Raw genomic sequence first — 25,598 nt, 5'->3', positions numbered from 1 at the left:
TTGTCAAATATATACCAGTTGATATATTGGTATCAGAAATGTTTTCCTCTCTAAACAAAAAATCCATATCAGTCGGCGTCCACTTCATTTCTTGTATCTATGACGAACTGCTGATGTAACTTAGACGGAAAAACCTGAGGGACAAAGTACATTTGAACAAACTGTTCCATTACTTCCTGCTCGTTTCAGATCCAAGTCCACTTTAATGTACCCTGTGGACTTTTTGACGATTGGAGCTATGGAGCAATGTGGGACCACACTTTGCTTGTACTGTCTACTGTCCACTGTCCAGCACCGAGGATCAAACACAGTCACACAGACGACACCACGCAGGCACAGCTGGCGTTTTAACAATATCATTTATTGGCAGTGGCAGTGGAAGAGACTTCCTGCAGGCAAACGTTGATGTAAATGAGGCAGGATTTGTTTTATTCATCACTCTGCTCTCGAGAGTGTACACGGTACATCCTGATGAGACCCAGTGAATTTAAACAGAACTTTGTTTACTGACTCCACAGACCTCAGTAGAACAAACCGCCTGTTGGATCCGATCAGAGTCTGAACGCAGATTTGAGGAGTTTAGACACTATTTGAAAAGAGAATTTGGCAATTTTGGCAAACAAGGGATGAAGGAACAATCACAGCTTCATGATTTCAGCAATCACAGAGCCGGTTTTATTAACATGATTTGATTGGCTGTTGCCTCTGTTGAATCTTCTGCTAGTCAGTCAACAGGAATGGGCAGTATCTCTGTTGAAGCCTCGAACTCATTCATGCGACTCCTGTGTTTCCGTTTATCTCCTCGTTTTTTTTTATTTAACTACAGAATATGCAAAGTTCCAGGAGTGTAAAAGTGCAAATGAAAGAAAGGAAATGTCGGCAGGGTTTTCACGCAAAACAGTCTAATGTGTCTTTAATAGGAACAGATTGAAACCACGGACATCTTCAGACAACTTGATACTGATACAGCCCTGTGCTGTTCCTGAGGGCCTTTGGATAAATACCCCCCCTGCCTTTAGGCAGTTGGTCAACACATTGTTCAACATACTGAGCTCTTTGCCGTCATGATCTCTGCCTTGCAGCACATGAAGCCTCTGAAAAGAAGATACCCACAACAGTATTTTGACATCTGGCTGGATTCCATTGGCATGAATTAGGCTACACCCATGAAAACGTTGAATCTTTCATTTCATACTATAAGGCTGCTTGAGGGGGTGCACGTAAAGCAAATACTGATGTCATCTACTCATTGTGTATCTAACTCTCTGCTGTTTGTAGGTTACAGGTATGTTGTGCTGCACGTTAACTTTCCAAAAAGCTGAAATGTGATTTACTGAGATTTTCTACTCATTTTCTGTGTTAAGTGTGAATCCACTTCTGTTCCAATTCATCGCAAAGTGAGTCTGAGCCACAGACGCTCTGCAGGAGCATCATGGGAGTGCGAGGTGTTGAACATTAACAGAACAATCTGTCTTTTATACGTGTTAAACTGACAAAGTGCTCAGCTTGTACAGGTCAGTGGAGGAGAGGAGTTAAATGGATCTCCCATTCAGCTCAGAATATCGACAGGAAACCGCGGTATCATGTTTCAGCTTTTCAGAGAGAATAGTGAAGGAGCCCTTTATGAGAAATACCGCACAACCCATTAACACTTAAGTAGATATATATAAAGGGATATATAAAATCAGACTGCAGACGTCTGGTATTACTATTAGTATACGGTAATACTAATATACCTGATACTTTCATTCTAATAAGGATTAACTCCAGTTCATCTGCAACCCAATACCATCAATTAGCCAGTGAGATACTTATCTGCTGCCGCAGTTTGTAATCCTTATAGCCAATGTAGTATTACTTTAATTATTTAGTATTATTGATTTTCTTAATAAAGAAATCAACTTCAGAATGACTTCATTAATGTAGAATATATCAATAGATAATGTCTGGTAAACATGAACAGCAAATACATTTATAAATAAAATAATTCATCCACGGATTAAAGACAAACTCTGAGTAATGATGTTTTGTATTAATGTTTGAAATTTACATATAGTCTGTCTTGTTTCTAGTCAGTCTTTATCAATTAGCTCTTCCCACCAAAGCCAAACTGAGGTTGAACGTATAGAACAGTCATTTTTCCTATTATGCAATGTTCTGTCTCATCATCATCCAGGAGGCCAAAGGTAAGAAAATGCCCTTTGACTTACTGATGCTACAGAAAAATGCTACAAAACTAGAAAAATGCAGCAACGCCCACATCACTGTCGTGAAAAGCAACTAGAACCACGCAAAAATATTTCTAAACAAAAACTGTGGAGCAGGAAGAACTACTCTGGGCGTTGAGAGTCCCTTTCATCTGTTTGAAATATAACAACGCCTTTTGAAACTCGCAAGGATGCCACATAATCCACACGGTGTTCTTTGTATCTACTGTTCTGTGACTCACGTTTTAATTAATTGTAATAAATGTCTGACTCAGAATGGTGACAATTAATATTAGAAGTTGTCCAGGCTGAAAGGCAGGTTTAGCTCACGCGTTCCTGAAGGAGGTTCTCGTTGCAATGGGGAAGTTTCGGTGGAATCAAATTTTCAGATCACCTCAGACTGCAGCTTTAACCTGACAAAGACTTTAAAAGAAAAGACACGTACCAGCTCTGGAGCTCGGCAAACGTCTGCTTCATCCTCTTGATTGACGAGTCCATCTCGTCCTTGACCACCATCCTGTAGCGAGTCAGTGAGGCGGTGCATCGCTGCAGGTCCTTCACAGAGCGGTCAATGGTGGAAGCTGAGGGGGGGGGGAGACGTTAGAGATGACTCACAGACACGTGATGTATTTTGTCCCACGTTTGATTCTACCAAATTCTAACTACAAAGTAAATTCAGGGGAAGATAATTCGAGAGTTATAGTTGTCTAACCGATCTTCTTGACTGCTGGTTCATCAATGGTGGGTCCTAATGAGGAAATGGGGGGATGTGAATTTGGGCCGGGCCTGCGTCGGGCCTTGTTGCCTCTGGGAGCCTGATGATTTCGTCCTTCTTGCGGAGACACGGGACTCTGGGCTCTATCTTGACTTTCTGCTTCTGCACCTGTGAGAAGACAGATTATTTTTACAACAAAGGATGATTAAAAACTTTTCCTAAAACAAGTTTGTGCCAGAAAAATTGACGAGTCATTTCCCCTAAGATTCTCATAAAAATATGTAACATAAATTTGTGACTTCTCATTTTGTTAGTGGGACTCACTGAAGACATTTTAGATTCACCATTTTGTCTCGGGCTGAACCTAATACGTATTTTCATAAATCTGCTTAATATTTCCCGATTAATCAATTAGTCTACAAAATGTCAGACAACACTAAAACAAGTCCTGTGTAATTCTTTACAAGTTGACGTCTTCAGTTCAGTCTGACATCATTACGATGTCACTGACCTTTGACCTATCGGATAATAAATGCCATCACATAATCTTATTAGAGGTTTGTGTGAAGGTTTGTCATAAGTACTGTATGGATTCTTGGGTTATGGCCAAAAACGTGTTTTGTACAGTACACAGGACCTTGGACCATCAGATTCTGATCCCTGCACCGCTGAGTACAAAAGAACGTCTGTACCAAATGTGGGGAAATTCCCTCAAAGTGTTCCTGAGGTATCATTTGCAGTAGAGTGGGGCAAACGGACAAAAACACGTCGGCTCCGGCCACAGCTGTTACCGGCATCAGGCATAAAAATGACTTGAGCAACTACTTGAGAATAAAACAGTTGTCTTTCTTTAAACACCTCAGCCCTGCTCTCTTTCTCCCTCATCGTCTATCACATTTTGTCTGAAGAGCCATTATTACCAGTTGTTTCAGACGTGGCGGGTTCAGAGTCCAGCTCTGCTGCGTCGAGGGAGGCTGAGTCCAACTGTTCACTCAGAGAATCGAGTGACTCTCCGTCCACCACTGATCCGTTGGCATGAAAACCGTTGATCTCATCCTTTCCCTCCCCGGCCGACGCGGCCTCCGGTGGAGCGAGCTCTGCTGAGGCCTCGGGCTGAGGCTTGGGCTTCTTTTTCTTCTTGGGCTGGACAGGGAAGTATCAGTGTCAGATTCCTTTGTGCATATTCTCTTTGTTCCTTATCCGTTTCCTCATCAGCTCACTGACTCGGCTTTGTTGACATTTGAACCAAAACATTGTTTGCGATGCCAAACAAACAGTTTGTGACAGAAATGTGTGAATTAAACAAGTAAACATTGGCGATGCAGGCTTTCTGGTTCCTACCTTCTTCTTGCCGGTGACATTCCACTCTTTCAGGATCTCAATTGCGCTTCCTAAGGCAAAACGCAAACAAGGAAAACGAAGGTGAAAAGTGACATATGATAAATGTTTATAAGTTTATAATCTCAAGAGCGGAATGCCCAGAGGTGGTGTTTAGACAATTACACAGAATGAATGTTAAACAAAGCAGCGTGATGTGCGGGTACAACCTTCTTGTTCTATAATTAAACCTGCGAAGCTGAAGGCATGTGTGTGACGCGCGACTTCTGAATTCAAAGCATCGGAATGCGTGACAATAAACGTTCCGAAGGTGAAGCACAAGTTATGTGGGCAGCGCGCCAGGACACCAGGTCGGTAAATGACGTAAACTAACAAACTGTATGCATCATGTAATACGAGCATAGATGATATATTTTTTTTTCTTCATGTTGTGTTATTGTGATCGTCGTTCTAAAATAATAAAAACTACTAGTTTCATGGGAATTCGTGTAACTTATTTATAAAGAAGCTTTGAGCTGCAATCACTTCCCGGCCTGCAGGTCAAGCTCTGACGTCTTCGTTACCTTCTATGAAAGCCTGAACAGCTTTGTCCACGCAGTTCTCGAAATGCTGCAACACCAGCACAATCTCATTGTTGCTTTTGTTGGGGACGACTGCTCTGACAGCACTGATCTGTAAAAAACGACAAAGCACAAAGCACAAGAGAAACTATTTTCAAGACCATAAATCTTCTCAAGGTAACACAACATTTACCGTCAATTGACACCCAAGGTATTTACCATCGTAATTATGTTTTGCTACATGATACAGCACTTAACTCTGAGTCGTATTCATTCATTACAAATGTGTAAATACAAATGTCTTGAGTATTATTACAGCAAACAAACACGCAGCTCCAGCGCAAATATTTAAAATTAACAACTGTGTCCGCACTTGAGATATTATTCTTTGCAATCTACTGTAAATATGAAAAAAACACCATGATAACATTACAAAACAAAATCTAAATAACCTGCAGCCATGACAATATTACAACACCACAGTAAAAGTAAAACTCTGTGGCGTCACATTGACCTTAAATTGTTACATAATAGATTACCAGCTTTTAGGAGGACGAGGTGACAAGTCACGAGACTCCACAAGGATAAAGCTCGTGCAAAAATCATTTTTTTTACAAGTTATCTAAGGAGCCGCGCAACTACACGTGTCAGCAACATTTTAGCTGATATGTCAACTCCCATTGAGTAAAGAATAATCAAAGAGCCAACAAGAGCTCTAGCCCTTGTGTTCTCAGTTTAATATTAGAACAGCTGCTCTGACTGACAGGTTGAAAAACCGCAGGCTCTTCGTGTCTTACCTTCTCCTTCATTCTCTCCGCCGTGCCTCCCTGGGACATGACCATTTTCGAGCGAGTATCGAACACCACCCCAGACGTATCTGGAAAACAAATTACAAATGCTAATCTCCATTTTCTGTTCAGGCCTTGAATTTTATTTGCAAACCACTCCAGCACATCATTTGCAAAACAAAACAACCTCCAAACATCTACAAGGATTTTCTGAGAGAGTCGAGTTTATCCACATGAACAAAATCCTATGAAAACCACCGACTGTCTTTAATAAGTTGGAAACAGATTTGATTTGTTTCCTGTGGATGGAATTTCAATACAACAATCCCTGTGGTCTGGAGGGACACGTACTATGGTTTTTAAGCACAGCAACATTAGCTACTTAGCAAAAGCAGGGAGCAGTTGTGGAAAAACAAAAGACACAAAAAAACGCATCACATCTGTGCGAGAAGAGTCTCATTTCAAAATCTCATTTCAATGATTCATATCCACTGAAGTTCTCCAGAAAGACATTCTCCAGAGGACCAAACCTCAGGGTTCCTTCCACCACAGGCAGAATAATAACTGGGCCGTTCAAAGAATCAGCTGAGTGAGAAGAGTCAGGGCAAACTCCACAGCTAATCTACAGCCATTTATAGATGACACAGAAATATTAAAAAAACCACCGCTGAACCCTTGTAAAGGTTGTTTTTTTTCCCTGTGTGTGGAAGTGGGTTAACGTCTCTGTTAATGTCCACAGCTTATATTTGTTTTGGTGTCTCTTACGCCACAGTCAGAAATTTGGGACTACTCCTATATGTGAGAACAGACATGCGCACATTCACTTGCTAAATAAATTGAATGTTAGAAGTTCTTAAACTAAATGCTGCAGCCATAAAAACACCAAATACAAATTCTCAGTTTGCTTTACTACGACGAATGAACACAAAACATTAAATACATATTTTTTAATAAGACAAATACGTACCCCTTTGGCTGTTTTTCTTTGCCATGTTGTTACAAAGACGTATGAAACAGATGCTTGGTGTTAACTTTCGTCCCGAATGTAAGATAACTGTTGAAGTATGTTTAAGCTGTTGCTCAAACGAAGACTCCACGTGTGGTAACTTTCACTTCGAGGGTTTCTCCGTTGAGACGCCAGCGGGGGTCACAACTGGCAGGAGGGCCGGAGCGACGAGGTCCAGATCCGTCCTCCACCACTAAGAAGAAAACTGTGGTTCTCTTTTTTGCTTCTACACCAGATTGATCTGCACCGAGGGTTAAATTGAGAAAAGAAGAACTAGTGATCAAAAAATAGTTTCATGTTAACTTCCCCAACAAGTTATATGTAGTAAATGTGACAGCAAATAAAAAAAAAAAACATTTCCCCTGACTATAGAATATGAATGAAAAACAGTTTTCAATAAATTATTGTCTGCCTGGCAGAGCATTCGCCGAGAAATCTGCAGTTAATATTTTCCTTGGCAGGAGCGATGAATTTAGTTTGGGGGGGGAAGTTAGTTGGGCTATAGAGCAACACATCTTTGAAGGGTATTTCCCTTTTCTCTGCAGGAGTGATGGGTGCTGATGTTCTGAGGGCAACACAGAATATGTATCTCTGTGACTGGAATGATTACAACTGTAAATCTAAATATTTGACAATAAGGGACGATCAAAGATTACCACAAGTATTTTGGATTTTCCAGCAGCATGACCGATGCCCCAGATGAGCGAGGAATTATGCCGGCATTATAAATGTGAAATTAAAATCTTTGACCGTGTGCCTTTGGACTCGGTGTAACCTTGACTTGTGGTTTGACCTTATGCACAAACTATTCTTCTGTTCCTGGAAATGAAACATTGAAGTAGCTATTGAGGAAGCTGACGAGTCTGAAGCTGACACCATGCACAAAGGAGGTGAAGTTTATTAAAACACTACAATGCACACGCTGAGACGAAGTTTTTAGTTGTTTACAGATGAACGTAAATCTGTAGGAAGAGAATTCCTTAAAACAGCGCCTTTAGTTTTAAAACAGGTACGTGGGATGAGCAGTAAGCGCTGGTCAGAGGTCAGTGATGTGAGCAGGAGCCTGAGAGCTGCAGTGCTCTCTACGTGAAAACCAGTACCTTCAAATGAATTCTAATTTTGACGGGAAGCCAGTGTAAGAATAACAAGATGTCAGAAGACCTGTGGGACCTTGACAACAGTCTAGCAGCCGCGCTCTTCTTGGAACACGTGGCGGTCCAGAGACGATTTATTAAGGCAGGTGAAAAGAGTTGTAGTCGTCTGAAGAGGATGAAGTGAGGGTATGAATGATAATCTGTACGGGCGTTACTGACTTGGCCTCTATTCTCCAAATAAAACCTGCAGTTTATCAAATGTTTGTGTCTTACAGTTCTTAAATGAAAATAATCCCTGTGATCAAAAAGGTATTTTAACATTTCAATGCTTTGTAATTAGGAAAAGTAACAACTGCACATCTCTATAACAACCGTGTGTGTTTTGGAAACATTGCCATCACCACGCCGAACAGTCAACACTGTGCAGACACGTCACAGACAATCAAACATATCCCTGTCTGCTTTAATCAGACCTTTAAAAGAATAATAAAATGCCTGAGCAAGGCGTTAAGTAAATCGGGCTTTTTACCGCCCAGCTGTTTCCTTCTGGAAGATTTCACTTTCGGACCCGGCTTCTCTAGAAAAGGAAACTTAGGAGCTATGCAAACCCACGCCCTGCTGATTAGGACTTCATATGTCACAGAGTCCTGATGGCACCACACCTTCACACACACGTCAGAGTCACACATGCACAGTCAACAAGTGACACTGCAGCGGCCAGTCACGCCAACACCGATGTTTATCAAGAGGGAAGGTGCTCGAATCTTCAAGAGAGCCAGGTACACAAGCTGAGGTGGGTTTAGAAGTGGAGAAGTTGACCAGGTGAGACGAGGAGGGTGCGAGTGACGCATTTAAATTAAGAGATGTAGATGGACGAGCCACACGCAGATAAACTCAGAACTGCAGATGAACTGTTGCTTTCGGTTTCCAGGGTAAAGGTGTGAAACTGAGGGGCAGTCAAGCGTTTTCAGTAAAGGCTCCGCAACAATGGAAGAACCTTCCACTGGGAATCAGACAATTTACATCGTTGTCTTCATTTAAATCTTGTTTAATGAGTAATTTTTATAATATGGCTTTTAACTTGAATTCTTATGACCTCGTGTGTCATTTTTCTCTCATGTTTGTGAAGCACTTTGTAAATTTGTGTTTGAAAAGTGCTATATAAATAAAGTTATATTATTATTGCAAGAAAGGTTTTAATTGAGATTAAACTGGGAATATTATCTCCTCCCGACTGGAAACAACTTCCTCTCCTGATGGAGAAACCACTTTGTGCCCAAATGCACTCGAGCACGATGAATTTCTAAATCTGGGTTTTAAACAGTTCACAAGCTTTAATTAAAGCAGGTAGACAGATAATCAGATGGAGATTCCTGCAGCAGCATGAAGACAGTAACACAGCTTCTCTACGCCCCTGCAGCTGCATCAGCCACATCAGCCTCCAGATGTTACTGCAACACGTCTGCAGAAAATACACACAAACACACACACGCATGCATGTCCGAACAACACACGTTCTTCTTTCCCCTCAAATCTCAGAAATGCACATCCTTTGCTTTATCTTTGGGGTTTTTTTTGCAGCGTCCTGCTCATGAGAGCGAACTTCGCGTCAGTGTTCGCTAACTCGGGAGGAGAATTAGCATCACACGCGGTTAAAAGGGGTTAAAACTTCCCTCTTGTCAACATGTTGTGGGTGAATTGTTAATTTTTGTGTTTCCTCCCTGCGTCACTTCAGAGCTGCTCGGTTCAGGGTTTTGTATTTTTTTTTTTGGGGGGGGGTGGCGGCTCGAGTCCCCCCCCAGCGGCGGACGCTAGCTTTGCTAACATCCCCGAACGTCGCTTCGCACATCGCTGCGTCGCACTGACGAGCAGCGGACGATGGGAACAGATCATTCACCCCCCCCCCCCAAAAAAACGGGATTTAACGCAAAGTAAGAAAACGCTCGTTTGTTTTTTTGTTTTTGTTTGGTTGAGCCTCAGCTAGCACGCAGCTAACACAGCGCTTCATTATCCAACGCTCCGCTGTCATGCTAACATCCACCTAGCTCCCCGGGGGTTAAATCACGTAAAAACAGCACGCAAGGGCGTTGGTTCGGTGCCGGAGGAGGTAAAGAGGATCGAACACGTACTTGTCTTGGGCCGGAGGAGAAGTGAGGAGGAGCAGCAGCAGCAGCTTGTGGACGCGGCGCAGCTCCCGTCGTCAGTCGATCTGAAACCGAGACTCCGCTGCTGGCTAGGTTTTCTGCCACCAGACTCCCTCCGGGTTGCCAGGTTGGACTCGACCAATCCTCGACCAATCCTCCACCCCTCTCTCCTCCTCCGCCCTCCTCCGCTTTAAAGGGATAGTTCACCCCCGAGAACTCTGCTGATGGAGGTGGGTGGGGACAAAACACTTCTTCTGGAGTCTCAGATCTAAAACAATTGAAGTAAATGGTACATAAACATAACATAACATGCCTCCATGCTGCTCCTGTGGTGTCCACCAAGTGTCCAGAAGCCACGACATTGAAATACGACTTCATTTACACTGTGTTTTTAGCACCTAAAGTCCACTGTTATCCTTCTCCGGTGCCACGTTTGTGTGTTTATAGTCCATTTTGCACACATACACACACACACACACTGTGGTAGAATTTATTGAGATGTACTGGTATGTGTGCATTTGTCCCCAGAAGGCAAATCCTCAGGCACATTTCAAGTCAACAAGTTAAAACAAGAAAAGAAATCGACAATGACCCCGAGGACGGTTAAGACAGGATAAAGCTCGCAGGAGGGCTGAAAGGACGAGGTCCAGATCAGTCCTCCACCATTAAGAAGAAAACTGTGCTTCTCTTTTTTGTGTCTTCACAGGTCTAAATCTGCATCAAAGGGTAAATTGAGAAAAGAAGAACTAGTGATCAAAAATTGTAACATGTGAACTTCTCCAACGTAGAAATATAAAATATATAAAAAACACAGATACTAAACCTTAATTCCTGCTAGATCTGAAAATGTGACTGCAAATGATCATTCAAATGGAGGATTCATATCCTCCATTTATTTAAGTCAACTGACCACAGAGTGTGTTTCTTTTATTTATCACAAACCCTTGTAAGAATAAGATTGTCATAGCAAAGAGTCTCAGTAACTTACATTGAGGTTTGCTATATGCTAATGGCCTGAAATAGGAATTGAAACAGATATTTTCACATGTACGCACAAACAAATATAAATAATGTCCTTCTATGAATGTACACAGTTCCACGTACAAGCCTCTGCTTTGTTCATTTGTCGTGTTACTGGTAATTTTCACAAACACCCATTTACCTCGAAATACAGAAAAATCTGTATCAAATATCAAATTTGCTGCATTCATCAGTTTACTCATTAACATAACAGTAATAATAACTTTGATAGCCAGCTTGAATTACAGTCTTTTAAGTTTTATTATTTTTATTTTACTGTGTTGTTTTAGTACTTTCATTCATGTATTGTAGATACTTTCACTTTGATGCTAATCCCTCTACTTTACTTCGTCAAATATCTGAAGCTATTTACAAAAAATGATTCTGACAGATTAAGTAATTTAAGTTATTGTTGTTACTTTTAATAGAGAACATTTTATGATTCTTGTTCTTAAGCTGCATCTAGTTTCGTTTCTGCCGAAGCTTCAAACCTGGCAACCCAAGATCCACGTCGTCATTTCCGAAGTTGAAGAAAAAGGGTTCGCTGGGTTTCACCACCTGTACCCCCCGCTTATACGCTCGCATTTGAGCGGTCGTTGTCTGTCGTTCCCTCCCGCTGTCCTCGCCCTGAATCCCCGCATGTGGACTCTGCTATGACCGCTGTCACATGGAGCGAGGACACATCTTTTAACCGCAAACATCTGGAAACCGCCGTAGTTCGTCTCTGCGCGGGGTCGAAGTGACGTTTGAAGACACCGTCCGACTGAGGGGGAGCGGGGAGCAGCTACAGCAAAATGGCAACTCCGTATGCGACAGATGATTCCGGTGAGGCGGCTGCACGTGCCGGACCTTTTGTCTCCATGAAAAAACACAAAACATCTGGAGCGAACACACAAAACACAAACATCTGGAGCGAACACAGGAACCACAGCAGAGCCACGGTCCGGGCCGCACCGATACAACAACACGGCGATCCGCAGCTAGCTTAGCATGCTAACCGTAGCCGAGGCTCTGTTCTCCCCTGTAGCTTAGCTTGTGGCTAACGCGCGCCTGCAGACGGGAATAGAGTAAAAAAATAAATGTGAAAATACTAAAAGAAACACGTTTTATTTGTGCAGCTTCGTTGCAAAACAGTTTGAATTAGCCACGTTAGCTTCCTGTGTAACGTGAGCTGCAGCGGTAGCCTGCTGCTAACGTCAATTAGCTTCTTCTGCTGCAGCAACTGTTGTGATCTGAAGTATCAAATCAACCATCAATGAGGTTTTACTCACAGACACACTCAGCTATTTTGTTTTTTATTGTCATTAAAAGTTTGTTTTTCAGTTGTCTGGGTAGAGAGACGTATATTTACATCAGCTTACATGTGGGTTTAACACGTTATATGCTGATCAATGAGGTTATTGATCAGGTATTTTATTGTTTGTTCACAAGCTGCAACAGTGACACGAGTTCAAGAAATGGTTTGATTACATCTCACTTAGTAAGACAATGAAATGTGAATGTGTGGATCATAACACAAAACTCCCATCAGACGTTTTCCCTGATCCCATGTGAATAATAACAATCTGATCAGTATTGTACTTTTACTACATCATAGTAATATACTAAAAGATACTAATATACTAAAAGATACTAATTTTTGATACAATCACGTATGTCAGAAAAAAAAAAAAATAGGATTTATAGTTTCAATGTCACGTGTGTTATAAAAGTCCAATAAGTCGACTTGAAGGATTCATCCCACAGTTGACAAAATACATTAAAACTCCTTAAAGTATTCAGGTCTGTTAAAGTATTCAGGTCTGTATCACTTCATATAAATGTTGTACCTGTTCCTTCAGGGAAATTTATAGTTTCCACTCAGCGACCTGATGGAACGTGGAGGAAGCCGAGGCGGGTGAAGGATGGTTACGTCCCCCAGGAGGAAGTACCAGTGTAAGTGCATTTCTTCTTTTTGTTGTACACAGTGAATTATTAATCATAACCTTAATGATAAAATCAGTAGATTGATTGATCGATAAATGAAAGACACAGACAGATTAATCACCAAGGAAATAATAGTTTGGTATTGAAACAAGTAGGAATCTCTGATCGATTAGAAATGTCCAATATTCTTTACAAATGATTAATACACTTTGCATGAAGTGGAACATTTGTCATTTTTGATCCTCACCTCAGTTTTTGTCTCTTGCTGATTTAGCTATGAAAACAAGTATGTGAAGTTTTTCAAGGGCAAACCTGACCTGCCGCCTGGTATGAGCCCGTCTGAGGCGGAGCCACAGAACCAGCAGTGTGTAGACGGCGAGGGAGCCAATCTCTCAAAGTCGGCCAAACGCAACATGAAGCGTAAGGAAAAACGAAAACAGCAGCAGCCCCAGGACGGAGACGTGGACGTGGAGTCGGTGAGCGATGCTGTGGAGAAGGTGTCCATTTCAGACGGCGGCGAGTCTTCAAACAAGGCGGCGGCGGCGCCGGCTTCGGCCTCACCTGCCGACGATTCTTCAGCAGCAGAAAAGGTCAAGAAGATCAAAAACCTGAAGAAGAAGCTGCGTCAGGGTGAGGACCTGCAACAGAAAGTGGACTCAGGGGAAATAGAACAACCAACAAAGGATCAGTTGGAAAAGCTGGGTCGGCTGGAGGCCTTACGCGAGGAGTTAGTGCAGCTCGAGCGTGATTCTTGAAGCAATAAAGGACAGAAGAGTCCGACTGGACAGACAAACTGCACACTGACACACGGGGAAGGGACCTCTGCAGCTTTGTGATGAAAGTTTCCATGTAACATATTCTACCTGTTTGATATTCACCATGAACTTTGAAATTACACAGTTTCAGCTCCCTGCAGAGAGCGACATCCTCCGAACTGACGAGCCTGTTTTCTAGATTCGAATCTCCGAACAACATCACTACTCCGGCTCACATACTTGTATTGTTACAAGTGCAGTATTGTGTAACTGATCAGCTATAAACATCTTTTTAAGACCTCATTGTAAATTGTTCTGTGCATGTCTGTCTTTTACATGTTGTACCTTTCACAGCATCAGGTGTAACGTAAACAGAAAACAGAAAAAGATTCATTTTTTTTGTCCGAGAGAATATCGTTTGTTGACCTTTCTGCTTTAATATTTTTGTCGATGACCGTATGGCCTCATGTTGTGCCACTAATGTAAAGTCTATACAGTCATTACATTAATTAAAGTTACATGCTGCGTAAAAACCTTTTATCTCTTAATGCGTTTCCGTTTTTAGAATCCCATGAATACTGGGGATTTGCTAATTTACAACTACCTTGGGGTCCTGGGATATTCTGGAAACAGGTTACACACTTAAAGGATGAGGCTGGTGACGTAGTGTGTTTTATGCTCTGACTACAAATCCCATGAAAAGACCAAAACCAGCAGTGATTTGATCCATTTACATATATTGTCTGTGCAGCCTGATGAAGCTTGTTGCTCTGCACCACAGAGTGTTATTAAAAACACACTAGTGACCCACTGTTATCATCCCAATAAGCCTTTAGAATGATGAACAGACACTGAATTGCTCCTATAAGTACTACAGCACCAAACATGTATTAATCCATTACTGAGAGTAGTATTTGTTGGGGACTACTTTACTTCCAGTTGTTTTAGGAAAATACTGATCCTATTCAATTCTGATCATTTTTTTTAAATATTAGATCAGAAAAATTAATTATAATTGAATTGACAGTAAGAAGTAGAAGAGGTATTTTCTTGCCCTGGGTTTATCCTGTCAGGAACTCAAAAGAAACTGATAAAAATAGAATAGTTCAAATGGAATCATAGAGTCTGAGATATCCTTGTTTTTAGTGTGTTGTGGAGGTTATAGCCTCTATATACTAGATCCTATATTTCCCATGAAGAAGTTTTCCTGGCCTGGTAAACTCAACTTAAACTCTACATTGGTTGTAACAAAGATTTTTGCCAGAAATTAGCTGAGTTTCCTTTTAACGAATACTGTGTCCTTATTTGATGCTACATACTAATTGTACACAATGTATGTTTTACACCTGCAGTCTATATATATATGAAGTAAACACACTTAGTTGTTTTACACAAAGATTCATAAAACATTTGTAGACAGATGTCAAACTGTGACTTCAGAACTTTGGTGTGTGCTGAACACACCAAAGTGTTTAATAATTGTTTTAGAGCTGCCTCAAGATACAATATAGTATACATTTTAATTTTAACCATCTCAAAAGGGAACACAATCCAAATCAAGCCATTGTAGCATAGTATATAAAACACCATATCTGCTCATTAGTGTGTTGTATAGATGCTTTTATTCTGTCAGCATCCTCAGGTTTGTGCTGCACCTGAGAGGCAGAACCGAGGAAACACCTGAAAGATGACCTCTACTGGTGAAGATCAGGGACTGTCCAGTGCATCGGCCTTTAAATACATGTTAAATTCAGCAGCTGTAATTGTTTAAAACGTGTGTGAGCATTTACCCTCACATTGTCTGAGCTGTGGTCCACAGTGTTGAAGCAGGGAAGGAGGCGTTGTCCGTCTCCATCCATAAGACGATCGCAGGCGATGTTTACATGAGGGGGCGTTATTGTCTCTCCATGAATGGGCCTCTGCATTTTGAACAATATAATTAACTGTTGTCTCAAGGAGGAAGGAAGTGTGGTGAGTTGTTTTCTTCACAGAGCTGCATCCATACACCAAAGAATTCATGTCCAACATCTGCCACATTAATCACAGTTGAGCAACAGCAGCAGTTTTTTCAGTCACAAGGCTGGAAAATAAAAGACTGATAAAGTTTTGCAGCTTAATTGACTTTAAATAGTTTTTTCTTCACCTTTAGTTGATGATGATAAGCTGTTTTTAAAAAAATCCTTCATTTATTCACTTCCTTCGACGTAAACAACATTACTCAGATGTTGTTCTGACACTTTGGAGACAAATGGCTTTAAATGATGGTGTAAGAAGGCGTGAGCTCGACGTGAGTGTCAGAAATATGTTTTGGTGTTTTGTGGTCCAAACATTCCTCGTACGAGTTTATCATGTGGTTTTGAGGCAGGTCTGGAGCAGACGGTATAAAAACCAAACCTCTAAACTGAGCCACCAGCTCCAGCTGTGATACAGGGACCCCAGCACCCAGAGGATGGAGGAACATGGAGGAGCCACAGTCCCCAGCGATGACTAGAAAGACTCAGATCTCGTTTGTCAACATCAACTCCTTGTGTTGGACTCAGTGGAAATATTTTTTTTATTTCTCACTAATGGAAAAAAGGCCCAGAGTATAAAATGGGACATAGACTGGAGTTAATGGTGCTTTTTGTTTTGATGACACCAGTTTCTTGTGTCGCCCTGAGCACTGAGGAGTTCACGGAGGCAGTGGTAAGACGAGGCAGAAAACTGGAGATGCTGAAACTTGAAAGATTACTGTAAAAGTTATCATAGTTACTTGGAAACAGTTCTTGAATATACACACAAGTTTGAGTTTTCACTCGGTTTTGATTTTACAGCAACTGGGTGTTTAATTTCTTATGATTATAGATTCTATATGATCACAATCTGTGTTATAACATAAACTACAATCATCAAATAACATTTTTATCTTTTTAACAGTATAAGAGTAGTATAAAATAATACTGCTCATGTTATTTTTATTTGCAGAATTGCCACTACAAAATATTATGATGTATTATTGGGATGGTTCAAAAATACACTGTGATTTCTTCTCAGGGTTGTTTGGGGAAATGTTGTTTCTGATAACACCAGCCACTCCCTCTGATAACATCAGTGCCCAGTAATGAAACTGAAGGTTAGCATCTTGAAAAATATGTGGAAGAACATGTTGAGGCTTTGATGTCTTAGTAGTAGAGTAAAAATAGAACGTGGCTTTTTACTCTCAACTATGAACATTCTTTGACATATTAATAGTTACTGGCTGCTTTAGACTTTGAGATTAGGATTTGACAAATAAAATATATGAGCAATCAAGATTTTATTTGTTTAGATTAAAATATCCATCCATCATCTATGGATGGGTCCGCTCTGTAGATGAAAACCCCCACTATCATATAAAATTGTTAAAATTAGCCCCACACCCAGTTACAGCACTTAAATACTGGTTTTATGTAAATGTACCGCTGATAACAATCCAATAAGAGGATTTTATTACACAGACAGAGCCCATTGTGGAGGGTGCATAATGAGTAGATATGTTAATACTTTGAGTTTTCTCTCTTCAGGCGTATTTAAGGAGTTATGGATATCTGCACATCCCACTGGACAGTAAAGGACAAAACCCTCCACCTGCGGCAATATCTGAAGCAGCAAGGTGACTGGATCTAAAATATCTGTTTTTATGTGTAACCAGAGTCTGTTTGCTTCTTTGAATCGTGAAACATCATGAAAAAAATCTTTTGTCTGTCAGAATCTTTCAGAAAGTGACAAACCTGCGAATATCAGGAACGTTAGATTCAGCCACACTGGCGATGATGAACAAGCCTCGATGTGGTCTGCAGGACTCTTTCAATAACAAGTCCCTCAGATACAGAACCATGGGTGAGTCAATGTCTTCAGGTTATATATTAAGATTGTTGATAAACCGCATAACATCTCAAAAAGGTTAACACCTGTATCCTGCTGGGACAGGTCACTGGCGTAAAAAGATGTTGACCTATCGCATCTTTAACTACACCCCCCACTTGGGTCAGGGAAAGACCCGGTTGGCCATCTTCAATGCCTTTAAGTACTGGAGTGACGTGTCGCCGCTGCGGTTCAAGGAGACGCAACAGGGAAGAGCGGACATCAAATTCTCCTTTCACAGAAAAGACAAAACATGTCCAGTTCCCTTTGATGGACGAGGTAGGAGAGAGTAAACCCCAACACAACCCTGACCCTAATCCAACCCTGACCCCAACACAACCCAACCCAACCATAACCCAACCCAACCATAAGCTTGGCCATAACCTTTGACCACAAAACACACACGGCACCACACATAATTTGATCATCTGAACAAACTGTCCCCCTCTAATCTTTTAATATTATGTTAAAAGTTTTAGGATCTCAGCGTATTAAATGTCTTGTTTTATCCTCAGGCCACGTTCTAGCCCACGCTGATGCTCCCCAGTCGGGCATCGTCCACTTTGACGAAGACGAGCTGTGGACAGAAGGGAGGAGCTACGGCTCCAACCTGATGATCGTCGCAGTCCACGAGATCGGCCACGCTCTCGGCCTGGGCCACTCACAACACTCCAGTGCAGTCATGGGACCTGTGTACAACGGCTACCGCTCAGACTTCAAGCTGCATCCAGACGATATACGAGGGATCCAAGCCTTATATGGTAATATCAGAATACCGTCACACTGCTGAGATAGGATCTGTGTGCTGTTTACAATATAAGTTATGCAATGTGCAGTGTCGTAACCCTTTCAGGAAAAGCTGTGACTATTCCTCCGCCCAGAAAACCAAGTCAGCCAGCACCAGGGGGAGTTGCAGATCCTTGCAAAGCCACATTGGATGCGGTCATGTTGGGTATAAAGATACTAACCCAGTCACAATGCATTCAATTTAAGAAAAACAAATGACAAAGGAAATACATTTGTGTAGTAATTCTTGCCCCGACAACGAACAGATCTTTTTCTTCCACACTGTGTCCCTGTAGGTCCTTCACATAAGACGTATGTTTTCAGTGGACAGTACATGTGGACAGTGTCCAGCTCTGGCCACAGCTCTCCAATGCTGATCTCAGCGCTGTGGAAGGAGCTTCCAGGGAGCCTCAATGCAGCTGTTCACTCTCAGCGGACTGGAAAGTCCTATTTTCTGAAAGGTGGATTAATTTCATTGTTTCAGACTTTCCCACCCTAATCCCAGGGGCGTGATGTACCACGCTGGCAGGATTTGAACATTTCAGAGAGCTCATAAAACTCTTATTGCAGTTGTTACAGATTTGTTCTTCTTTCTCGCAGACGACAAAGTGTGGAGATACACGGGGTTCAAACTGGACCCCGCTTTCCCCAGACGCTTGGTCAATATCCCTGCAAAGATCGACTCGGCCTTGTACTTCAAAAAGAACAAGAAATTGATATTTTTCAAAGTAAGTGCTAAAAAATAACATTTGCTTCAGTTAATTTTGCAACGCGTATATATTTTGGAATTGTCAGTTTCTGTAAAATAACACACTTGTCATGTCAGGGATCTGGATACTGGCTGTGGGATGAAATTGGTCCGACAGACTTCAGGTCATATCCCAAACCCATCAGCCACCTCTTCCACGGAGCACCCAGCAGCACCGATGCTGCGCTTACGTGGACAAACGGACATATATACTTATTTAAAGGCTCTCAGTACTGGCGTGTCAACCAGAACCACCAAACAGTGGAGAAGGGCTATCCTCAGAACACTGCCGCAAACTGGATGCAGTGTGACGACTGAGCCACTAGAGGCCAGCGAGGAGTCAACACAACAGTGTAAAAACAGTGGAAGAAGCTTCTTTATTCTGAGGCTGACAAACACTTTGGAAATGTTCCTCACACTGTGAGAATCTCTTGTGTGAGGAATGAGAGAGTTATTACGATAATTGTTATTAATTTAAGGACAATTCAGGAATTCATGTCATGAACTTCGACAAAAGAATAAATATTTGCATAATGTGATGTTGTGTTTTTCCGTGGCAATAAGACATGAATATGTGAAAAGTATCTATTAACAGACATGAAATGAATAAAGACAATTTAAGACTTTGTGTTGTTTGATTCAATAAGATGGACGCTGTTATCCACTGACAAATCTTTTACAACGCTCCGACTTTCTCTGACGACAGTAACACTGATGTTCAGGCTGGAGGAGAAACTGTAAAACAAACAGAGAGATCGAAATGCTTCTACTTTATGTCTTTTAAACCTGAGGATTTTTCATATTATTCATATTATTTTCAGCAGTTCAGAGATTCAGCCGTAGCACGATGGATTCCTCAGATGTGAGTAGTTCACAAATAAGTGATGTTTGTTTCAGAAGGTAAAAACAGGGGAGGAGGAAGTCAGAGGCACCATGGAGCCCGTCTCAAAGTCAAAGTCAATGAGGGCATGTGTGACGGTGCTGACGCTGCTGCTGGACGAGCCTGTTTCCAGCTGCCGCTCCTGAAGGCTCTGGAGATAACTCTGCAACACAAGCAGGGGGAGGACAACATTGTTGTTGATGTGATCATCAATGACAAAAGAACCATACATGAGGAGCCGTGATGGAGATAATAAAAGTACTGTGGTAATTTTGAGATATTATTTCTGTATCATGCACTTTCCCCCCTTTCCCACCACATTTATTTAACAAATTTAGTTGCATGTTAAGATGTTAAGATTTCATATAGAAAACATGATGGGTGGCCTGCATACAAAGGCTGCAGCAACTAGGAGTTAATTTCTGAATGAAGACACATGTTACTCTCAGGTACTGACCGGTGCCAGGACGTCTCCGGCGTAACGTTTCAGGGGGGGAGGCCTGCGCCGCCGGTGTGGTCGAGGTCTTCCCCTGCACTCTCTGTACCTGAGCTTCTTGGCATGGTTCTTCTGTCTTTTGTGTGCACCTGGGGAACATTCACAGGGGATTGTGAGGGGAATCATTAGTGTGACAGATGGCCTCTTCAACATGAAGACAGCCGGAGCTCGAATGCATCAGTCAGTGCAGATGAACTCACCTTCTGTGTGAGATAGTCCTTTCGCTGTAAACCTCCACTGCACTAACAGACCTAAAAGACTGAATACGGGACAGATCCCCATGATGGTCCCGTTATACCAGCACAGTGGTGTTGGGGTGACTTGACAGAGCACGTCATACACCTGATCAGGCAGCATGAACGCCCCCACCAGGTAATCCACACACAGCATCACAGTGGTCGCTCCAAACACAGACGTGTAGACGATGCTGAAGAGTTTCTGCCACAGGAGTGTGCAAACGGCGGTGATGATGCTGACGACCAGTATGGTACTGAGAGGCACCCACACGGGACTAAGGCTGTAGAACTGTCCGATAGCCACCAGGGCGACGAGGGAGAGCAGGGTCCCGAGCTGCAGGCCGCTGAAGAGGAGTCCCACTGCTGACAGCAGCATCGTCATCAGGCCGAAGAGCACCCCCACGCCCAGGCCTATGCCCGCCTTGGTCTCCGTGCCCAGCTTGAGGTCCAACACAGGCTCTGTGTGGTACAGCAGGAGAACGGATGTGGTGCCGAACATGAAGCCGGAGAGGAACATGACCATCTTGAAGCAGCGGTATCCTGGGAAGTCGATCAAAGACAAAGTCAGTTTACAAATACAAATACAAAATGAACTGCAGTGTCTTACAGATGCTTCGGCTCAGACGTACAAAAAGCAAAACTCTGAGTACAAAGAGCAAAACAGAATTGACAAATTCACACTTTTAAACACAAAGGGGTGTCCACACACACACACACACACACACACACACACACACACACACACACACACACACACACACACACACGATGCATAATACAATCTCATGGTCAGCCTGAAAATCAAGCCTTTGAGTTTTGACGTCTTGAATAAAGACAAACATTCTAGTTGATAAAGAAAAAAAATTACAGTGGGAAGATCAGAATCATAATTCTGTCTTGAACGAAAGACTGGAAACTAATAATAATAACAATTTAGAGTAGTACGGCATATTCAGTATATCCATTTGTACTCTACATCATTTCAAATAGTAAAATTACTATTTATACAAACTTTGAGGAAATGAGCAGCAATGACAGTTTGAGTTTTAAATGTAGAAACGCCAGTGAAAATTTAGCCAAAGCAATTTTGAAATACTGCAAATGCAACATAAAACAAACTCTTTGTAGAACTAGGATTCAGTCAAGAGGAGCAGTTTTCTGACAACAAACAAAAACAAGTTGTCAGAAGCTAAAAGGGGAAGTTCATCCAGTTTTTTGTGTTTGGATAAACTTTCCTTAAACAAACATACAACAGTGTCGGATTCCTTGTAAATACACAAACACAAAGGTACAGTTGTCATGTCTCTACTACAGTGGTAGTAATGAAAGTAAAAAATCTGAAAACACAACTCTAACAAAACTGAAGCAGCTGTTCTCCTTCAAGTTAAATATTATTTAGCAATATTTATAAACTTTCTAACAGCAAAGTTGACAGTGTAAGACTCACTGGGACTTTACTGGGAGTTTGGCAGCGTGTGTGTTTGAACAATGTCACGTGTTTTAGAGAGCAGGTCGACAGGACACACAACTGCACACACACAGTTTGGTTTTGTTGGGTTTGTGTTTACATTTTGCAGCTTATTACTCTTACAGATCCACAAATGACTGTTTTCTGGACCAGAGAAGGTGTTTAACAAAAAATGCAGAATCCCTGCCAGAACTCTCACGAGCTGTCGCCAGGTTTAACACGGTGACGTAAGTGAGATGTCAGTCAGGGCAACAGGTGGCGCTTCATATACCTCTGTCGGGGTCGGACACGGGACTGTCCCCATCTGCCTCCTCCAGCTTTGGGATTATCCAATCTAAACCCCTGGCAGCCTTCAGACACCTGCCACGAGGCCTTAAGCCATAGATACTATAGATACTATTGAAAACAGTTGATAAATAGTCAGCTTGTGACTTTAAAAGAGGAGAAAACTGCTTTTAAAACCTCTGTCTCTACTTAAAGGTCCCAAAGTGAAGCGCTGGTGTCATGAATACGTACCGAAGAAGCAGTAGATGAGGCCGAATGAAAGGCAAACAGAGCAGACAATGGACGAGATGACTTCATACTTCATACTAATCTCCAGCGTGCACATGTCCACTTCAGCTAAACCAGCTCCTGGCTCCTCAACAACATAGTCTGAATGGGCGGCCATCTTGGAGGATTATCTCTTCTGCTCTGGATGTGAATCTGCTTCGTTCACTGGGAAACTGCAAAGTCCTGCATGTTGCATCCAGGCTGAGAGGAAACTCCTGAACCAAGAACGTGTGCAAAAGAATTTCCTGCTTTGCACCTGCAAAAAAGAAGGAAGTGTTTTCAGCTCCGTGGCAGCGACAAAACATGAATTCAGCTCGAGGTTTTCCTGGCTGCAAACTGCTATTATCCATCATGTCTTATGACCATCCTGGGAGGAAATTATCTTAATTTAATATGAAACATCATCATATTTCCAAACGACTTGATTTATGTGAGAGGATGTAGCTCGTTCCCACGTTCAAGCATCTGTTCAGGAACCAGAGAAGGAAACTGGGGATCCCCTCTGAGCTTTTCTCTTTCTGCTTCTTTTGTTCCAGAGCAGGATGCAGATGAGGAAACGACCCGGTGGCTCATAGTTCTGGGAACAGGTACCGTGTTCACCGAGCAATACAACAAAAACAAAAAGACTTATTCTGAAGCATAATGAAGAGAGTATCAACCTGTAGTGGAGAAGAACTCAGATCTTTAGATAAAAGTCAATACAGCAATAAAATAATAACAAATATAAACAGAAGAAATACCTAAATTTCAGCATTTAGCATTGATATATACTTATAATATCAAAAGCATTAGTAAAGTATTACGTATGCCTATATTATTGGAATATTATTACTGATGTACATTGTTTATATCACTTTAATATTGCAGCATATAAAGATGGAGGTAATTTTGATTATTTATATACTTCTGGAGCTTCTGCCTAACATAATACATACATATATATTTGCTGACTGAAGTTATCAAAAAAATGTAGAGCAAGAAATTGTGCAATATTAGCCTCAGATGACAAGTTAATGTACATAGTTGCTTTTAATTTGAAATAAATCAATAACCTACAATACTTTCAACACATATAGACCAAAAAAACTGTGAGTACATGGAAGATGTTTTCAATCTGCTCTTATTCTTATCTTGGTTCTAACTCCAGCTATAGCCACAGTACTTATTGATACTTAAATTGATTTTACTTCAAATATCAAAAGTAAAAGTATTACGGATACACAATGGCACTTAAACCTTAAAGCTCATAAAGATGAAGGTAGTTTAATTACTTCATACACTTCTGAAACTTGTGTCCATCATAGTGCATCATATTGGTTGACTATATTTTATGTTATCAATCTAAATCTGCAAAAATATAAAGTTATCAAACTAATATACTGCAAAGAAAAGTGCAAGTTTTCCATCACTTATAATTATTTTCAACTCTGAGAAAGTGAGTAACCCTCTCTCACACTGCAGCCACAGTGGGTCTGACTGTAAAGACCTTATAAGCAGTTCAGGCAGAGATACACTCAGCAGATGGAATTAGAGGAGCTTTAGCAGGTGAGTGATCCTCCTTCTGTTTATGTGAACTCCGTGTCCTTCTGTAAAGTCGAGTGTAAAACACCACGACACTTACACTTTCTACTCCCTCAGAAAAGCAACGGCTGCTCTGTACGGGATGAAAAGCTGCTGAAACATAATTCCCCTTTTATTGGTTTCGTATGTTTTGTGAAATTCTGTCATGAAAACTGTCATTTCAGCGACATTACTCTGCAACAAGTGACAGTATCACCATCAATAAGAATCAGGGAATTTCCCACCTAAAGATATATAAGAAATCTATCAGCATTCATCTCAAATGAAAACATGAAATGAAGAAATAATACTTCTACCTGGAGAGAGGCATCTCCACACAGCCGCCGTTATCAGAGGAAGAAATGTGTCTTCAGGGATAGTTCCAGTAAACCCAGTGAGCTGTCAGGAGTTTTACCAGGAGTCTGTGATCTGTGGGTGAGACTCCGAGTCCGAGTCCGACTCCCTCATCTGTGCTCACGTGCTCAGCAGCCTGAGTCTGAGAGAGAGAGAGAGAGAGACACCATCTGCCCCCAGCGACAGGTTGAAGGCCGGACCAGCTGAGAGTCCAGCTCTCACTTCCCATGATCCCACGGGGGCCTCACCTTTATCACCTCAGAGGTTTATTCAACTCCGCTGCACTTTCCATGAAGGTTAAAAGCGGATTGAGGTGAAGGGATATTACTGTGGATTTTATCCCTTAACTCCAGGGACTCTCATTCAGTATATATACACATATACAGTCATATGTTTATGGTCTGTGAAACATAACTCTGGGTTCTCTTCAGTGTCTCATGTTTGTGAGAGCTTGGCTGGAGAGTTGTGCTTCGTTGGATGGATTTGTTTTTGCAAATGTTTTGCATTCCCAACAGGATGCATCATGCGTTGACCTGACTTCACCTCTAGCGCCACCATGTGGTCAACATTTAGGCTTATAATTGAACTTGTCATTTCACATTAAATCAGCCTCAGTTGTAGTTTGTGCTCGTTATTAAATATTAGCCTGCTCACAGACTAAACTAAGAGAATGAAAATAAAATATTATTTAATATTTAGATGATGGTGATGGAAGCACACGGCCATATTTAACAATCTGGCTGGTTTTATAAAGTTGCACAAAAGAAAGGAATGAGGCAAAATCCAATTTGAATTAATACTACTCCTACTTCTACTACTACTACTACTACTACTTCTACTACTACTAATAATAATAATAATATGTGTTATTATTTTTAGGATTGGCATTTTTATTATTAGTTATCCTTTGGATTTCAGTTAGTTTGATAGTAGCTGTTGTAGTAGAAGTTTTAGTTAAAGTTACGAGTGTGTTCTGTTGCTATAAGTCTGTTGTTAATATATAATATTTGTCAAATGTGTTCACTTCAGCCTCCACAGGCTAATTAATCGATGCCAAATTCAAACCGTGGTGACAAACATTAG

General features: G+C 41.5%; 4 protein-coding genes across 7 annotated transcripts in view; 2 read left to right on the top strand and 2 right to left on the bottom strand.

Moving 5' to 3' along the window:
* Positions 1-10,011, bottom strand: part of spats2 (spermatogenesis associated serine rich 2) — a 31,918-nt gene extending 21,907 nt beyond the window's left edge. Inside the window, exons 1-8 of one of the 2 annotated variants that reach the window (XM_034589578.1) lie at positions 9,838-10,011; positions 6,576-6,855; positions 5,618-5,697; positions 4,824-4,932; positions 4,264-4,313; positions 3,843-4,065; positions 2,920-3,090; positions 2,653-2,788 (exon numbers count right to left, since the gene is read on the bottom strand). In XM_034589578.1, coding sequence (XP_034445469.1) covers positions 2,653-2,788; positions 2,920-3,090; positions 3,843-4,065; positions 4,264-4,313; positions 4,824-4,932; positions 5,618-5,697; positions 6,576-6,600 — 794 coding nt within the window. In that variant the 5' untranslated portion in view covers positions 6,601-6,855; positions 9,838-10,011. Of the gene's footprint in view, positions 1-2,652; positions 2,789-2,919; positions 3,091-3,842; positions 4,066-4,263; positions 4,314-4,823; positions 4,933-5,617; positions 5,698-6,138; positions 6,161-6,575; positions 6,856-9,837 lie in introns of those variants that run through there. The other variant, XR_004614333.1, reaches the window with a different exon arrangement.
* LOC117764099 (transmembrane protein 198-like) lies at positions 36-24,651 on the bottom strand. Its single transcript, XM_034589586.1, has 7 exons — positions 24,479-24,651; positions 22,566-22,857; positions 20,546-21,121; positions 20,307-20,434; positions 19,785-20,012; positions 6,101-6,104; positions 36-50 (listed from the first exon to the last, which is right to left on the bottom strand). Exons 2-5 carry the CDS (start codon positions 22,717-22,719, stop codon positions 19,863-19,865), a joined length of 1,008 nt encoding a protein of 335 aa, XP_034445477.1. The 5' UTR covers positions 22,720-22,857; positions 24,479-24,651; the 3' UTR covers positions 36-50; positions 6,101-6,104; positions 19,785-19,862.
* On the top strand, positions 11,405-14,091 carry pym1 (PYM homolog 1, exon junction complex associated factor). 2 transcript variants are annotated; one of them, XM_034589587.1, is made up of 3 exons: positions 11,405-11,718; positions 12,714-12,807; positions 13,073-14,091. In XM_034589587.1, the coding sequence occupies exons 1-3, from the start codon at positions 11,667-11,669 to the stop codon at positions 13,551-13,553; spliced, it is 627 nt and encodes a 208-aa protein (XP_034445478.1). In that variant the 5' UTR covers positions 11,405-11,666; the 3' UTR covers positions 13,554-14,091. The 2 variants fall into 2 exon arrangements, with proteins under 2 accessions (XP_034445478.1, XP_034445479.1); XM_034589588.1 differs by having other exon boundaries at positions 11,408-11,697.
* LOC117764095 (matrix metalloproteinase-19-like) lies at positions 15,873-19,761 on the top strand. Of its 2 annotated transcripts, XM_034589580.1 has the most exons (10): positions 15,873-16,238; positions 17,096-17,184; positions 17,281-17,411; positions 17,502-17,714; positions 17,951-18,196; positions 18,289-18,387; positions 18,518-18,682; positions 18,822-18,949; positions 19,048-19,331; positions 19,395-19,761. In XM_034589580.1, the coding sequence occupies exons 1-9, from the start codon at positions 16,146-16,148 to the stop codon at positions 19,285-19,287; spliced, it is 1,404 nt and encodes a 467-aa protein (XP_034445471.1). In that variant the 5' UTR covers positions 15,873-16,145; the 3' UTR covers positions 19,288-19,331; positions 19,395-19,761. The 2 variants fall into 2 exon arrangements, with proteins under 2 accessions (XP_034445471.1, XP_034445470.1); XM_034589579.1 differs by having other exon boundaries at positions 19,048-19,761.
* Positions 24,652-25,598: the final 947 nt, after the last annotated feature.

The sequence above is a fragment of the Hippoglossus hippoglossus genome, chromosome 7 (genome assembly GCF_009819705.1).
Source record: "Hippoglossus hippoglossus isolate fHipHip1 chromosome 7, fHipHip1.pri, whole genome shotgun sequence".
Taxonomy (NCBI): Eukaryota; Metazoa; Chordata; class Actinopteri; order Pleuronectiformes; family Pleuronectidae; genus Hippoglossus; species Hippoglossus hippoglossus.
Note: the sequence above shows the minus strand (reverse complement) of the source record. Positions and strands in the feature narration are given on the sequence as shown.